The sequence below is a fragment of the Electrona antarctica genome (assembly GCF_951216825.1).
Source record: "Electrona antarctica genome assembly, chromosome: 6".
Classification (NCBI taxonomy): Eukaryota; Metazoa; Chordata; class Actinopteri; order Myctophiformes; family Myctophidae; genus Electrona; species Electrona antarctica.
The window spans coordinates 11,320,541-11,336,813 of NC_136811.1; the positions used below are offsets into that span (position 1 = coordinate 11,320,541).

General features: G+C 46.3%; 2 protein-coding genes across 2 annotated transcripts in view; both read right to left on the reverse strand.

Annotated features, from left to right (window-relative positions):
- mboat7 (membrane bound O-acyltransferase domain containing 7) overlaps nt 1-16,273 on the reverse strand; it is a 184,530-nt gene that overhangs the window by 93,170 nt on the left and 75,087 nt on the right. The gene's annotated exons all lie outside the window — the stretch shown is intronic.
- lmtk3 (lemur tyrosine kinase 3) lies at nt 290-15,226 on the reverse strand (the record flags this gene model as incomplete). Its single annotated transcript, XM_079503627.1, has 7 exons — nt 290-501; nt 5,652-5,736; nt 8,133-8,464; nt 9,741-9,874; nt 10,721-10,884; nt 12,050-13,819; nt 13,862-15,226. The coding sequence occupies 7 exons, from the start codon at nt 15,224-15,226 to the stop codon at nt 290-292; spliced, it is 4,062 nt and encodes a 1,353-aa protein (XP_079359753.1).

Below are 16,273 nucleotides of genomic sequence, written 5' to 3' on the forward strand. Positions count from 1 at the left end.
CATACTTCCTCAACAGAAGACTTTTTTTTGCCAAGCCCGAGGCTCTGAATAAACTCTCCCGAAACAAGTGGCACGGAGGAGCGCGGCAAACCCTTTTTGACATACAAAACGTTCCTGTAGCTGGTAAAACCTGGAATGTGCCCAGCTTCTAGAACAGGAGTCTTTCCTTTCCCAATCGTCTTGCCTATTCAATAAAAAAATAGCCTCTGAGAGAGTGGCTGGTGCTGTTCACTGACCAGTCCCCAGAGGGTGCAGCTCTGAAAGGTTCCCATGACGCAGCGCGGCAGCATCACACCAGGTGGGGGTCATCGGCAGGGCTGACGGTGAAGCGCGATGATGTCATGGGGTGGTTGGCCCCCACAGGTGATCTGGCTCCTCCCACCGGCGACCGTGCTCCCACAGGTGATCTGGCTCCCACAGGCGATCTGGCTCCCACGGGTGACCTGGCTTTGAATGGCAGGTCATCTTTTCTCCTGGAATCTTTGCCCTTGGTGTTCACCCCTGATGTAAGAGACAGGAGGAGTTGTTTTTAGTATATTAAACCAGCTCAGTGGTCAGAGTGTCCGCCCTGGGACTGGGAGGTCGGGGTTCGTTCCCCGGGCCGGGTCATACCAAAAAAAGACTATGAAAAAATGGGACCCTGTGCCTGCCTGCTTGGCACACAGCATCATGGGTTGGATTGGGGTAAGTCCCTGCAACATACTAGCTTCAGCGTCACGCCTCATGGCTCAGCAAGGCTTACTTATTATATTGTTGCTGTCGGGAGGAAACCTAACTGCATTTTTTAGGTTTTTGATTTTTGTTTTGCATAAATCAGTGCTATTGAACACCCTTTACCCTTTACCCTTTATCTCTTGTGTGTTGTTTAAAAAATATTGAACCAATGGAAAGTAGTAAAAACCGCTTTGGACAAAACCTCTTAACTCCATTGGACCCACAAACTGTCTGCCAAAGCAGCTAACTCCACCACCTATCCCCCTCTCATGCAAGTAATTGACAATATATAAAGTCACAACACCAACTTTGATTAGGCAGTATTGTTTTGTTTTCAAAATACAAGGTTTTCTTCATTTCATGAAAATGTTATATTTTTCCATTTCCTGAAAAATGAACATTTTGGAGTTAGGTGGTTTATATTTATATATAGTTTATGGTTTATAGAGATATATATTTAAAGGCAGTTACAATGGATTGCACAAGAAAACGGAGAGAGGGGGGTATATAGAGTGTTCCGAATCTGGACGTCAGAACATCACAGCTTGTGTTGTGCCTGTCAGAAAGCGAAGCCTCATTTATGCTTCTGCCAAAACTACAATTATTTCAGATTAGAGCTTACAGGCTGAGTCAACAAGGTGCCCCCACAGGAGCTAGTTTTAGGTTTCACGGGCAAATACAATCAAATCCCACACACCGCCGCCGTGCATGAGGTGAGGGGTAGTGGTCATACACAATACACGTGCTGTGAGCTTCTAGATCTGATATTTTAGGCACAAGACACGTCCTGTGATGAAGTACAAATTGGGCGTTTGCTGGGACTGACGGAAAGGAAAAACAAAACTAAATCGAACTGAGCCGCAGCCACTGTCAATTCATCTGCTGTCCATCTATGTCACAGTATGAAACAGCAGCTAGAGGAAAACTACAAAAAATAACACAAGGAACATCTCATCTCCGTTTGGAATGATGAGGTCTGAAGGCTAGCAGATCATGAATGTGCCCAATGTTTGTGTTGGTCCATATCTGTATGTAAAAAAATAATAACACACGAGCCCAGGGGGAAATCTTGAGACTAAAACTATCATTCTGTGAAATGAAGCGACCAGTGCGTGTGTGTGTGTGTGTGTGAGAGAGAGAGAGAGAGAGAGAGAGAGTGAGAGACTACTGGAAGGCTTCTGGAGACAAAATTAATACATGGGAAACAGATCTGTGTCCCCACACGGTGACAGTTGCACATGTCACCGTGTGAGGGAGGGGCAGGATAATTATAGCAGATTAATTCTGCCTGTACAGTTGGAGTAGTGGATGGATGAAAACAGGCGTCTTGCTTCCAGTGAGAGGTGATACTGTATCTGTCACCACTTTATGACGTTTATTTAGTCGCTGCCAAGCAGAAACCTGGTGTCTACATAGCATTTCAACCTTTTAATGTTTTCTCATAAATGCCCTACTTTGTTGTCACATTTACTATGAAATCGTGCATTTCCCGTCAGTGTGTTGTTTGGTTGGTTGGTCACCCCATGCATGACCATATATGGCCATGCCATGGTCAGACATCACGTGACATCATCAGGGATGGAGATCCATGCCTTTTTCATCCTTTCCCCGGCTGACACTGCTCAGTCCACTGCAAACATGCCACGAGAGATCAAAGACGTCAATGTTTTCCTGCTGACCGCAAGGAGGAAGGATGCCAAGTACGTCAAGATCAAGAAGAACAACAAGATCAAGAAGAACAATGACAACAATGACAAGAAGAAGAAGGACAATGTGAAGTTCAAGGTGCGCTGCAGCAGGTACCTGTACACCCTGGTCACAGACAAGGAGGGGGCTGAGAAGCTCAAGCAGGCCCTGCCCACAGGTCTGGCTGTGAAGGAGCTCAAATAAGACCTTTGATATGTACAGACATTTGACCTAATTTCTCCTTTCATCGTCAATGGCAAATATGAGACCTGAGGACAAAAGCTGTATATAGGAGGGGCTAGCGCCCCTCAAAAATCAGAAACCCGGGAAAAATAATAATAATGGAGATCCCTGATGTCATCAATATTGGCCAGCAACTCTACATCTGACCTTAAACCTCAAACCCTTAGATCTCCATGAGCTGACCTGTTCTGACATTCCATATGTTGATCCTTCCCCATCCATCGTTCCTCTTCCATGTCTTCCTTTAGACTGATACCTGTCCATTTAAACTCTAGATGGGCCTGCCCCAAAGTTATTAGTGCAGCCGCGCCTGGCGGCCGGCAGAGTTCTCGACAGGCCCAGCCCTACCTTATCTGGTCCCTCGGGCAGAGACAATGTACTCCGAATCAGTGCTGATCGGAGCGATATGCGGCCGCTATGCGGCCGCTAGAGGCGGGATCAACACGAGACTGATGACATATTGAAGCTGTGCCACAGCGCACATGTAAACACAACCTAAAAAGACTACAACTCGAAGTTATTATGGATATATCAGATGTTTGAGAGGAGAACAACTTTTTTTTCTTTTTTTTCTGCACATACTAGAGCATGTCTGAAATAAGTGTCAGAGCTGAAATCGACATGTAAATATGAAATAAATGCTTAAACATGTAGCTAGTTGTAATGTTAGAGACCACAGAAGTGAACCTTTCAAGCCTGTTTTCTCAACTCGCTGTTTTCTGCAAGACATTACTCTAAAAGCCATATCTCCAAAACTGGTGGGTCAAACTGAACAACCAATATGTCAATTTGAAGCTATGATTACCTGCTTTCATATGACATGAAACAACAAAAATTCAAAATAAATCCAATGGCAGTCCCTCAGTCAAATTTGGTCACATATATGAAGCTCTATATATGGCCAGTACAGAATTCATTCCATATGTTGATCTGACCCCAGGCCCGGCGCCAGGATGAAATGACCAAGGGGTCAATTGAGATTTTTGAGGGGGCAAAAAAAAAAAAATTATAGCACTGCCCCACCGGGGGGGGGGGGCTCCAGATTTTTTTTTTTTTAATTTGCGATGAAAATGCTTCAATCTGGTGCACTTTGAGATAAAAATGAAGAGGCTAGATCTATAAAGAGTATATGATTGGAATTGGATTCAATGCTGTAAGGTTTTCAAGGTTTGCAATGTGACATGTATCTGTGTTGGGAGCCCATCGAAAACGAGATGGTACATCTCAAGGGGTCTTTTTCCTAATAAAGAAACTTGAATCATCATTGACATTTGCCCACTTAAGCACCCTGACCACTGCAACAATGACATTAGCACCCCTCCCCACCCCAAGGATGGCCTATAGGTGAGGAATGTTGTTTTTCCAGTTCTAGATGGGAGATCATGGAGATCATTAAGATGCATCCTGTATTAAGATGCATCCTTACTTCCTTTTTTTCAAGCAATGAAAGCCTGGAAAATGTATAGACTAGACTACCATTGTTTTGTCTGTGGCTATAGAGTTATAACCAATCCATCGCACAAGGTAGTTTTATATTGTATTTGTATCATTGACAACATTATTAGTTAAAAAAATAAAATAAAAAAAATATTATTTTCCCCCCGTTTGTTTATTACGAAAAAAAAGGAGGGTCAAGGAGGTCGGGTTGAGGGGTCAAGTACCCCCTTTGACCCCTCGTGGCGCCGGGCCTGTCTGACCCCCCACTCCAAAGGGCCAGTGCTCGCCCAGCAGTCTGCTGTCACCCAGGCGGATATGTTGTTCTGACCCCCCATTCCAAAGCGTCGGTGCTCACCCAGGCGGATGCGTGCACGAAATTATTATGGAGATATCAGATTGTTCTTCTCGCCCTCAGGCGTCTTACTGGTATCGGGTAACAAGTAGCTAAACTAGCTGATCTATAAGCGCATGATGCAATGCATTGTGAGCTTCTATATCTGCTATTTTTGTTATTTTTGAAAATGAAAAGTGTGTCTGTGGGTTTTATAAATATTGAACCAATGAAAAGTATTAAAAAGTGCATATGACTAAATAATAACGAATGAAAATAGATGGTATTAGCATTTTATTAGCATTATCTCTAGATGTATTTTTTCCACAGTTTTTAATAGGGGTGTGCTGAAATATCGATATGGCGATATATATCGATACGTCCTCCCGCGATAAATAATCGATTGATTATTAAAATATCGATTTTTTTTTTTTTTTTTAGAAATTTGAAATGTTGTTCATAATGTGATGAACAACATGTTTAGAAAAGGAGGAAATGACAGCTAAAATAAAGCAAATCCCACTCAGATTCCACAGCAACCAGAAGTACTGAATTACTGGATGGTGATTTGTCCAAAGTCTCCAAACAGCTTTGTGGGAATACAAAATGCTGCATTTTTTCAGTTCCAAGTATTTTGTAGTTGCAGATATCGTGATATATCGTTGATGAAATCTCATACAATATATCGCAAATATCGCAATATATCGAATATCGTGATATTATCGTTATCGAGGGCCTAATATCGCGATATATATCGTATCGTGAGGAACCCATATCGTCCCACCCCTAGTTTTTAAGTGGTGCAACCGCTTCATTAAGTAGCTTTTGTGTGTGCCTGCCTGGCTGCCTGGCTGGCTGGCTGGCTACCTGTGTCTGAGCACGAAAATAGCATTTTGTTGGTTTTCAAAACCAAGTGTCACTGTCCATATTAACTGTATATATGATGATTTCAGGTGTATCAGTACACCTGAAATCTACGCCCCCTGCGCGCGTTCCTGGGGGTCTGGATGTTCCGGGGACCCCCACACGGTAACTCTGTCATTTCTCGACCGTTTCGGACGCGGGCTGGCTCGCCGGAACCGGGCCGGCACCCTGGGCGCGTTCCTGCAGGTCAGGAAGTTCCCGGGAACCCCCCGGGGACCCCCACACGGAGTTGCACCACTTACTTCACACAGGTGTGATTTTGTTACATTGAGCGGGACATAATCCTGGGATCTGGTGTGTTTATGAACATACGTACCATGTGAGTCCAACTTGCTGATTTTGGCAGATGCTGGAGCTGGGCTGGTGGGCGTTGAACCGCTCAGCTCATTGGTGGGAGTGTCCTGTTTCACGAAAAAAGCAAAACAAGAATTATATTGACCATGATATTGACCATGATACTGACCATGATACTGACCATGATACTGACACGATACTAACCAAGATATTGACTTGATACATTACTAACATGATACTGACCATGACCATGATACTGACATGATACTAACCACGATACTGACATGATACTGACCCTGATTACTGACATGATACTAACCCCGATACTGACCATGATACTGCCATGATACTGACCATGATACTGAGTTACTGACATGGTGCTACTGGCATAATACTGACATGAACCCATAACATGTATAGTGAATAAAGGTACTAAAACGCTATTAATCTTCTGCCCAAACATCTTTTCCATTACAACAGCAGAAATTAGGGCACTCTGGCAGGGGTCCGGGGTTCGAATCCAGGGTCGGACATAAAACTTCCGTATTGCAGATTTAATACCAGCAAGAGGAACAGTATGATATGTAGGCTCTGATTTACTATAGATAAAGTAAGAATAATCAGACACTAAAGAATAGGTGTTCGTACATATTTGTACACATTTTGTTGGGGGTAATATGCCAGTGTTGATTTCGTCAACTAATACCAAAGATGGTTTATGTATGAAGATGGGCCAACTTCATTGGAGCCACTAGAGGCGAAATGGTACACAAAGCCTACAAATGGTCTCCTAAATATAGTAGGCGTGGTTTGCTTCTCCCCGACCTCCACCCTCCCCCCCTGACAACAACACTGTTTCCACACTCAGTCTAGTAGGTGGCGGTAATGCACCATTTAGGTTTGCCGACCGCCATGAAACCCGATAGAAGAAGAAGACAACAACACTGACAAGTCATTTAACAAAGTACATTGAAAACAACTGACAAGGTGTACTTTTGAAATAGTCGTTTTAGTTTCTCGAAGTCCTCCAACCATATAAATTCATGATTTGGATCTATCTCATTAAAAAGTCTCTCCCTAATAGAGTTGTAGAATGGACAATAAAAAATTCCTTTAGATCATAATCTATCCTCCTCAACCGTGCCTACATATCTGCCTGTCTCAATATGCAGACCAAGTATGCCAGCTCTAATTTGGGCACATAAGGATCATTTCTAATCGTTTTAAATATGTCCATTCATTTCACATTATAATATTCACATATTATCATCTTAAATATGGGGTCAGAGCCCCCTATGTGTTGTCCGTGAAATTGCAGATGGACAGAGAGAGGCTTCCGGACTCATCTCAAATCTCTACGAGAGTTTGTTGCTGGGATAAAGAAATGTCATTAACAAAGTCGATTTTCTCCTGATTTGTCTCGCTAAAAGAAGCCATTTTACTATGAATATCTTGTAAATATTGTGTGCCTTGTGATGATTTGGTCCAGTATTTAGTTCAGTGACCATGGAGTTAAGGAATGGTTCAGAAGCTGTGTTCACGTTCATTCTCCCATTGGAAATGAATAGACTCCAACATTCTTCCCGTCTCCTAATAATGTTACCGCCCACCTCACGCAGATACGGGAAGTAAGCAAAGTTGGCCTCTCTTGCTAATTCTCCTCTTGGCTAATACTATGACAAAAGAAAATTCATTGACTACCTCTTTTCACTGACTAAATGGAAACTAAATGAAAACTAAGACTAAACGTATTGACAATTTTGTCAACAAATAAAAACAAATAAAAACTAGACTAAAATGTTAGGAAGGGACTAGTGGACAAGAGATCCAGTATAAGTCATTTTACACTTGGTTGCAGGCTAAAAAATAGCAGATCTACAAGCTCACGGCGCGTTGTGAGATTGCAGATCGGCTATTTTCAGCAAGTGTAAAATCTGTCATTACGACGGCATCAAGGCCCGCCAAATACATTTCAGTCGACAAAATCAACTGTAGATTTAGTCGACTAAAATCTTATGATATTTAGTTGACTAAAACTAGACTAACACTAAAACATTCCAGGTGACTAAAATGTGACTAAAACTAAATGAAAACTACTAGGGATGTCCCAATACACTTTTTTCCTACCTTCCCGATCCGATCCCGATACCACAATTTCTGTGTTAGCCGATACCAAATACCGATACCAGTGTTGTGATCTCGTGTTGTGTTTATAGCTATCTAGCTAGCTATATATCTCATGTTGTGTTTATAACAGACTCCTCACTCAAATGTGCAATTGCAGTTTGGGCAACTCGAAAGCAAACTCCACATGCCCCAACATTTTATTTACCTGCCATAGTGTCAACCCCTTACCCTTGTGTCGGGTCGGTGGTTAGACTGGCATATTCGCCGATACCGATATGACCCGATATGACAAATAAGGGCCGATACCGATACAGTCAAAATCAACACTGATTTGAGCATGGATTTTATAGGAGAACGTTTTAGGAGCAATAAATACCTGGTTGAACAGATAGACTGTGACATCGTCAAAAAAGGACACGTTCCTCCCCCTGTCCCTCTCCAGCGGCTCTTTGGGGGACTTCAGCAGACTCCGCAGGCCCACTCGCTTGTCCACGTCCGTCTCCGTCACCACGATCACCCTCCTCGAGCTCTCGTCCTCCTGCTCCTCTTCCTCGTCTTCGTCGACGTCGCTGCCCGGCGACGTCAGGCCTCTCCTCCTCTTGAGCCGACCCCCGATGCCGCCGTCCCCGAAGCCCCCCTTGCCGCCGGTGGCCACGGGCAGTGTCAGAGTGAGGGGCGGCAGCGCCAGAGACAGACGGGCCAGTTTGGCTGCGAGTTGGGAGAGACACATTGGGGATGATAACATTTACACAAGCTCAGCGCCAGGCAGGCTCCAGTCTGTTTCCATCTGTTTTAATTGTTTTTCCCAGCTGTCCAGGATAATACATCAAAATCATTAACCACTTAAGACCTACACGTCGTTGTAAAACAACTACTACACTTGTAGATCGGCTATTTTATGTTGCAGGGACCCAATCCAACCCTTGATGCGGAGTGCCAAGCAGGGAGGTACTGGCTTCCATTTTTCTGAGTCTTTGGTATATGACACCGCTGCTGAATTACTACATGTTTTGCCATAAACAGACTGTATCAAATATAAGTGACTGACTATCGTAAATGATACAGAGCAACCTCCCTGACAATAGCACCGGGACAATTTCTTTATTTTTGGACCAAAACATGCACATAAAGTGCACACTTTTATTAAGCAACGTTTTGGTCAAAGATATATTTTTTGGCTTTTTGCCTTTATTGATAGGGTGCAGTAATGTTTTGGACAGGAAAGGGGGAGAGAGATGGGGGAAGACATGCGGCAAAGGCCGACGGGCTCGGGACTCGAACCCGCGGCACGCCGTCAGGCTGGGTTACCGGCCTAGGTGCCTCAGCCGCGGCCCAGGCCCTGAAGGAGGTCTTTGACCGAAACCGAAAAGTGCAGACGGTGTGCGGGTCTTTGTGCACTTTATGTGCATTTTTGAGTGGTGCAAACCACTCCAACAACTGGCTTTGTACCCGTGTACCCGTGTTTGTTCGTACCAAAAAAACGAGCATGGTTGCTATGGTTAGCAACCAAAAAAACGAGCATGGTTGCTATGGTTAGTATGTGACGTCACTGACATCACAGATATCACGTCAGAGTGAATAAATCTCTATATAATCAATTACATTTTGTCTGTATCTATGTATCTATGTTTGTACCTGTACGTGGGACCCAAAAAAATGAGCATGGTTACTATGGTCACTGACATTACGTCAGACCACAGCTGATCAGGCTATATAAGACCTTGCACCACTCAGTTCACACGGGTGTGATTTTTTTAATACTTTGAGCCCTGCCTACGCACCCGTCTCTGAGCCTATCAGGTGTGAATAAGACTTTGTTGCCCTTTATTTTTGGACCATAATTTATGAGATGTTATTTTCCATAGAGAGAAATGTCTGTGACCCAGGAGATGAGCAAGTGATGTCAGGACTTCGGTATACTCTATATAGTGGGGTAAGAAATAATGTTATGTACCAACTAACGGAACATGTAGGTAGTAGGTACCTTTCATGGCCAGGTTTACAGCAGGCTGAGGGATTGGCGCCTCTGGCTGCTCAGTCACAGTGTGCGGTTCAGGAGCAGTGTCCCCAGTGTCACCGCCAGGCCAGGGACCGGAGGCAGCTTCATGCTCTTCTTGGCTAGCGGGCAAAAAGGAAGAATGCTTGACAACTACACAAATGTAAACAGGAATGTTCTTTTTTTTTTTTGCTCTGGATTTTTTTATTTCCAATTTCCAATTTACTTATTAATATTGTACTTTTAACTCCACTAGATTTATTTGAAAACTTTAGTTATTCGATTTTGATTATTATTACAAAACATACATTATACACTTCAGCCCTATATACATCACATTGTGAGCTTGTAGATCTGCTATTTTCAAAATATTTGTATACACATTTGAAAACTTGAAATGGGACATTCTACAAAATGATGAGTACTTTTACTTGTGGTACTTTAACCCATTTTGAGCGGGAACCCCTTTTGGTGTTTTAAACATTATGTTATAATTTAGCTATTGAAAAATAGCAGATCTACAAGCTCATAGCGCGCCACCGAGTGGCGCGCTACGAGCTTGTAGGTCTGCTATTTTTGAAAAATCGTGAAAATATTTATTTCAGAAAACTGGAGGATTTAGAAGATCTTTTTTACATTTTTGAGGTCAGGCCTAAATGGGTTAAGTACCTTTTGATCACTCAATGCAACTAAAATAGTAATGGTAAACCTAGCCTGGCATGGCCAGACTGGAACTTCGGTCTGGAAGATTCATTTCCAAGGGGCGGTTTGCAAACAGATTCCAACATCACAGCAAAAATAGTCTCACTTTGAATAGTGGGCTCTGATTGGTCACCCACAACTCTGGGGGTGAGTGAATATGTAATTCAAACTGAGGAGTGCCAGACCAATCTCCCCAGGGACTATTTTTCTCTCTCCCTGTGGCAGATTCGTCTGGTTTCCAGGCTAATGTAAACGTCATGTCATACCTCTCGTCGTCACGTTTGTCTTTCACGCTGACTGGCTCGTCACTGGCGTCCGCGGTGTGGTCGCCCCAGGGCCTCAGAGTCACAGTTTCTTTGACCGTCGTACCCCACAACCTGTTGGTCTGAACGTTCTCACTGAGGGAGAACTGCAACCTCTCCTCACACACCTGAAGAAAGGAGAAAATGGAGTGTTATACAAACCATATCGGTCACATAAGGAGCACGCATCTTTCTCACATTCAGAGAGTGTTTGTAATGAATCAACTTAATTAAATAAAGGGCCTATTTTGTCATGCAACTTTGTCGTAAGACAGTGTCATGCAAATGTAGTGAGAATAGGCTGTCTACAAGCTCACAACGCAACTCATCATAATAATAATAATAATAATACAACTTTATTTGTATAGCACCTGACATGAAATGCAGCTCAAAGTGCTTCACAGAGCAATGGAGGGAAAAAAAGAAAAGAAAGGCAAGGCATAAAACATTAAAATAATAGCAGTAATGCAATACAGTGAGGACATGAATAACAAGGAATTTAAAAGCAAAGCAAAGCAAAGCTAAAAGCAAGAGTGTAGAAGTATAGGTCTTGAGCTGTGCTTTAAAAATGTCTACAGAGGCTGCCTGTCGAAGATATAGTGGGAGTTTGTTCCACGCCGTAGGCCCATAGAAGCAGAAAGCTGCTTCACCGTGTTTTTTAGTGTTTTTTAGTTGCCATTTTTTCATGCGGCACTTGTAGATTGTAAATTTGGAAACATTTGGAAAATAATCACCATGTCCACAATAGGGGCGCCAGGTTGGAGGTGGTTAAGTCTGTCTGGGGGGTTCATAAATATTTAACCAATAATAATGTGACTAAATAATAGTAAATAAACAGCAAAAAATATATCTGTATATCTCTGCTGTCGGGAAGAAACCACCTAGCTGCAGAATGTTCATTTTTCACTAAATTAAACATAAATTTTTCAGGAAATGAAGAAAAGCTTATATTTTGAAAACAAAGCAATACTGCCTCATCAAAGTTGGTGTTGTGATTTTATATATTGGTAATTACTTGCATGAGAGGGGGAGAGGTGGTGGAGTTAGGTGTTTTAGCGGACCGTTTGAGGGTCCAATGGAGTTAAGAGGTTTTGACCGAAGCGCTTTTTAATACTTTCCATTGGTTCAATATCTTTTTAACTTAAGACGTGAAAAACGTCAAAAACCTCAAAAATGGAGTTAGGTGGTTTCCTCCCTACAGCAACGATATAATATCATAATTATGACTCTAGACTGATTTAATCTGAAGCGAAGACAGTCACTGATCGTTTTACACGGAGGTCACATGCTCACCTGCATCATTAGTCCATTTTTAGCAGTCATCTTCGACAGAGTCCCCTGATCGCATCCTGGGCTCTGTGCGTCACACCTCTCCTCCTGAGCTGACGGCGTGTCTTGGTAGTCCGGGATCGTGTACGGAGTGGACGCCGTCACGACCTTCTCGGAGCTGCCGTCGATGTCCTCCTTCAGGTCCACCCTCCTGCCTTCGGGACAGGGGGAGCCGCAGGTGGCCTCCTCGACCCTGTCGCCGTCTCCCGCGCCGCGCGGCTTCGGCTCGGGCGTCCTCTTCAGAGACTCCAGCAGCTCCAGGTTCTCCAGGAAGAGGTCGTCCTCCCCGTCCCCGGATATGCCGCACAGCTTCTCCAGCTTCTCGAAATCCTCCAGGGGCTCCTCGTCCAGGTCCTTCCACTCGGAGATCAACAGCTCCGGGAGGGAGTCGTGGGAGCGTCGGGTTAGAGGCGGCGTGGTCAGGGGCGTTTTGCCTGACAGGTCATTTTGGTCGCCGTGACTCGCAAGGTGGTGCACGTGGTCGATCTCGCTTTCTAACGTTATACGCACGGGAGGAGAAACGCTCAGGTTGGCTGAGATCCCTCGGCTTTGGGTCGTGGCAGGCGGAGGAAGCTCCGAGGGGTCTGTGTCTGAAGTGTGGGAAATTTGTGGCCGTGTCTCTGCGCTGGCTATAAAGTCTTCCAAATTCATGTGGCTAATAAACTCTTCCTCTACGACAGATGGCGGAGGACTAGGGAAAGAGTCGTCTAAACTCTCCAGCTTGTCATCTTGGACATCGAGGTCTATGCTGGGTGGAGGACTGGGGAAATCTACAGAGCTAAAGTTGTCTAACTGTGCATAACACTGATCGGTGCCCTTTATTGACAATCCACTGTCGCTGGGGCGAGAGAGGACGTCGGTTGAAGGAGAAAGGTCCTCCCTTACATTCATAGCACTCATACCTCCCCGGATCTCTTGCCCTACAAGTTGAGGACTCATTGCAATTCCTGAGTCCATTAACGGTGCAAAACCCTCCAAACTTAAAAAGTCTTCTTGAGCAGCTTCAGGGATGCTATTGGAGCTATTCGAGCTTATATTCTCTAACGTGTGTGTAAAATAAATCTCTAAATTTGAGCCCTTTTCTTGTACAATATTTTCAACAGGTTCTTGGGTGTTCTGCGGCCACCTATTAAAGTTCTGATTCTCCTCCTCCTCCTCTGTGGAGTGGAGCCGGGCCTCACTAGATCTGACCAGCTCTGTGTGTGGTGTCATTTGCTTTCCGTGGTCTGAGCTCTCTCGTTCCGGGATTTCTTCATTCTCGACTTCAATCTCCGAGACTCGACCTTTCAGACCACTGTCTTGTTCATCAACAACCTCTTCTAGATTCTCAATATTTTCCTCTTGCTGTATGTCCGGAGGTGGGACAGCTTGTAGGAGATCAGAGTCGCTGGAATCCGACTTTGCCTCGACTGCGAGCTGGCCAACTTGCCCCTGGGTTTCATCATTAGCGGTTTCCTCGCAGCCCCCTAGGACAGCAGGGTGAGGTTCACTCCCTGCCATCTCATCATTTTCCTCCGTTTCCCAGAACTCACGGCCCACAACGAGCCTCTCTCCCACCTCCCAGGTCTTTGTATTGAAGCCCGAGAAGAGTTCCGATCCTAGTTCGGCATCTCGGTTCCTGTTCTCCGGAGAGGCCCACTGGTCGTTTTCGGCGGGCCACAAATGTAATTCCCCTTGTTTGAAGCGATGGCAATCGAACTCTCCTTTCACCACTCCTCCTCCACAGCCTCCTCTCCTTTCCTCCTCGTCCCCCTCCCCCTCCTCCTCCTCCTCCTCCTCCTCCTCGTCCTCGTCCTCAAGAGCATTCCACAGGTCTTTAGTTTTACGCTCCAGACACTCGGGCGACCTCTCTTCCCCACTGCTGACCGGCGAGTCCTTCTCTGTCGACTCTGTCCTCGCCGCTTCCCTTTGAGGTGACTTCTCCCTTGTGGCGTTGCTCAGTTCCCCGGCTGCCAGCTGTGTCTCAGGCTCCAGCTTGGCCCCGACCTTGTTCTCTTCGCCGTCTTCTGGGTAGCGCAGGTTTCTCAAGCCCAGCTCGTTGGCGTCCGTGTGCTGAAGCTCCGCTCCTTCGCGTCTCTCTGACCATCCGACGGCCTCCTCCTCTGCCCAAAAAGAACATGTCGTCGCTTCGTCGTCCACACACTCCCCGCTGTCGGGATCCAGTAACGCCGGGGGTCCATCGCTGTGTTTTTCGTCAGTGGTTTGAATGGTGTAGAACCTAGACAATCTGGATTCACTGTTATTATCGAAGTGGGAGAGCGTCACCACTTCCCCACCGTCACCCTCGCTGCAGGGGGCATTGAGAGCAGGGAGATCTGAGAGATTATCTGCCGGCGTGTCTCTCACGCATTCTTTGCTGTCGAGTCTCAGTATGCAGTCCTTTGACTCGCTGACAGATACGGAATCAATCAGACTGTCGGTGATGTTCTTGGAATGTAGCTTCAAGTCCTGGTACGTGCAGTCTGTTATCTGCACGTGAGAGATGACGGTGTCTGTGTAATGGTTGTCTAATTGGGAGCCGTCGTTGTATGGGAGGCCTTTGAGGGACTCGTCCTCTGGATCCGAGTACAACTTGGTGATGAAGTCAACACCGTCTTTGGCCTGGGAATCATGAGACAGAAGCCCTGGCTTGACAGGTCCCTTCCCGTCTGCCTCCCCGCTATCATTATGGAAAATGCCAGAATCTTCTCTCTGTGCAGGCTCTAGCCCTTTGTTCAAAAAGTCTTTGTCATTACTAACAAGGGAGATATAATTTACAGTGGCATGCTGATATGGAATGCTCTGTTCTTCCAGGGTCTCAATGGTCACCCTCCTGTCTGGTCCAGACTTGCTATCTGGAACCTTTGTGCTGTCTTTCAAAGGGCTCTTCTGTCCCGTCTCCACCTCCTCCTCTGCTTCAGTCTTTTCCTCTATGCCGGTCAGTGTCCCCCTGTCTCCTGCTCGGCTGCTGCCGGGCCTGGAGCCAGAGAGTCCGTCGCTGGCCCTCCGGTTCGGCCCCTCCCCCTCCCAGTCGCTGTCGGAGAAGTACGCGGAGTCTCGGTGGGGTGTCTCGTTTCCCAGAGCCCTGTACCCTCCGCTGCCCATCCCGCTTCCCGTCCACGAGTCGCTGGGCGTGAGGCAGTCGGCTGAGCTGGAGGTCATCGGCGACAGGACGGAGTCGGGCGTGATGGAGGAGGGGTCCCAGTCGGGGGTGGTCGGGGTGACGGCGGGCGTGGCTGCCCTTCTGGACACATAGCAACTGGCCTGACGGCCGTCGCCGTGTTGCTGTGAGCCGTCCCTCTCCTCCACCTCCTCTGCACAGTTCTCAGTGTTATTTGGAACTGGGGAAATTCTTGAGCAATCCGAGTCACCTGCCACGTGGGTTCCAGGCTCTGTCGTGGGCGCAGCTCGGTGTAAACTGGCGTTGTGCGCCCCGGTAGAGCTGCTAACCTGCCGTTCATCTTGTGCCATTTCACCGTTCCCAATCACAGCGGTCTTGTCACCACTGCCTTCCGTCTCGTCTGGGACATGAGATTTGTCCTCACGCGGTAGCACAGTGCTGGGTTTCTCCGCGCAGTCTGCAGCCTCGACAGGAGACTGTGCCGAGTCTCCTCCCTCCTGTCCTCCTCTGGCAGGTAACGCTGGACCGTCCAAGCACTCCTCTTCCTCGCGCTCCTCCTCTTTCTCGCGTGTGACAGCTTGCTGGAACAGGAGGCCGTTTATGGGCATGATGATCTCCGACAGCACAAACTCCCCAGGTTGGCACTGGGAGTCTGAGCGCGGCTTGGTGTCGGGAGTGACTCCAGCCGCCTGGGCGTGGTCGCTTCCTTGGACATCCTGTTTCGCCTCTTGTGCGTTTGATCCTATGTGGAGGACGGGGATCTCTGGTCTCATGGTGACCTTTATCTCGCTCTTTTTGGCCCGCTTGGTTACTTGGGCATAGATGGCCTCAGTTTGTGTGTCGTCCTTGCCCTTGTTTGATACTCTTATGGAGCTCTCTGACTGGAAGCTGATGGTCTGGGAGGATTCGGGGTCTATGCAAATGGACTCATATTCAGGGGACAAGGGGGTGGGGGAGTGGGCAGACGACTGCCCCTCCTCTGTCTCCTTAGCGGTGGCAGCTTTCTGTCTGGATATGATTTCCGTCAGGAAGGTCTCAGCCGATTGGATCTCCTTCATGAACTCCTCCCGGGTCATCTCGGTTCTCCG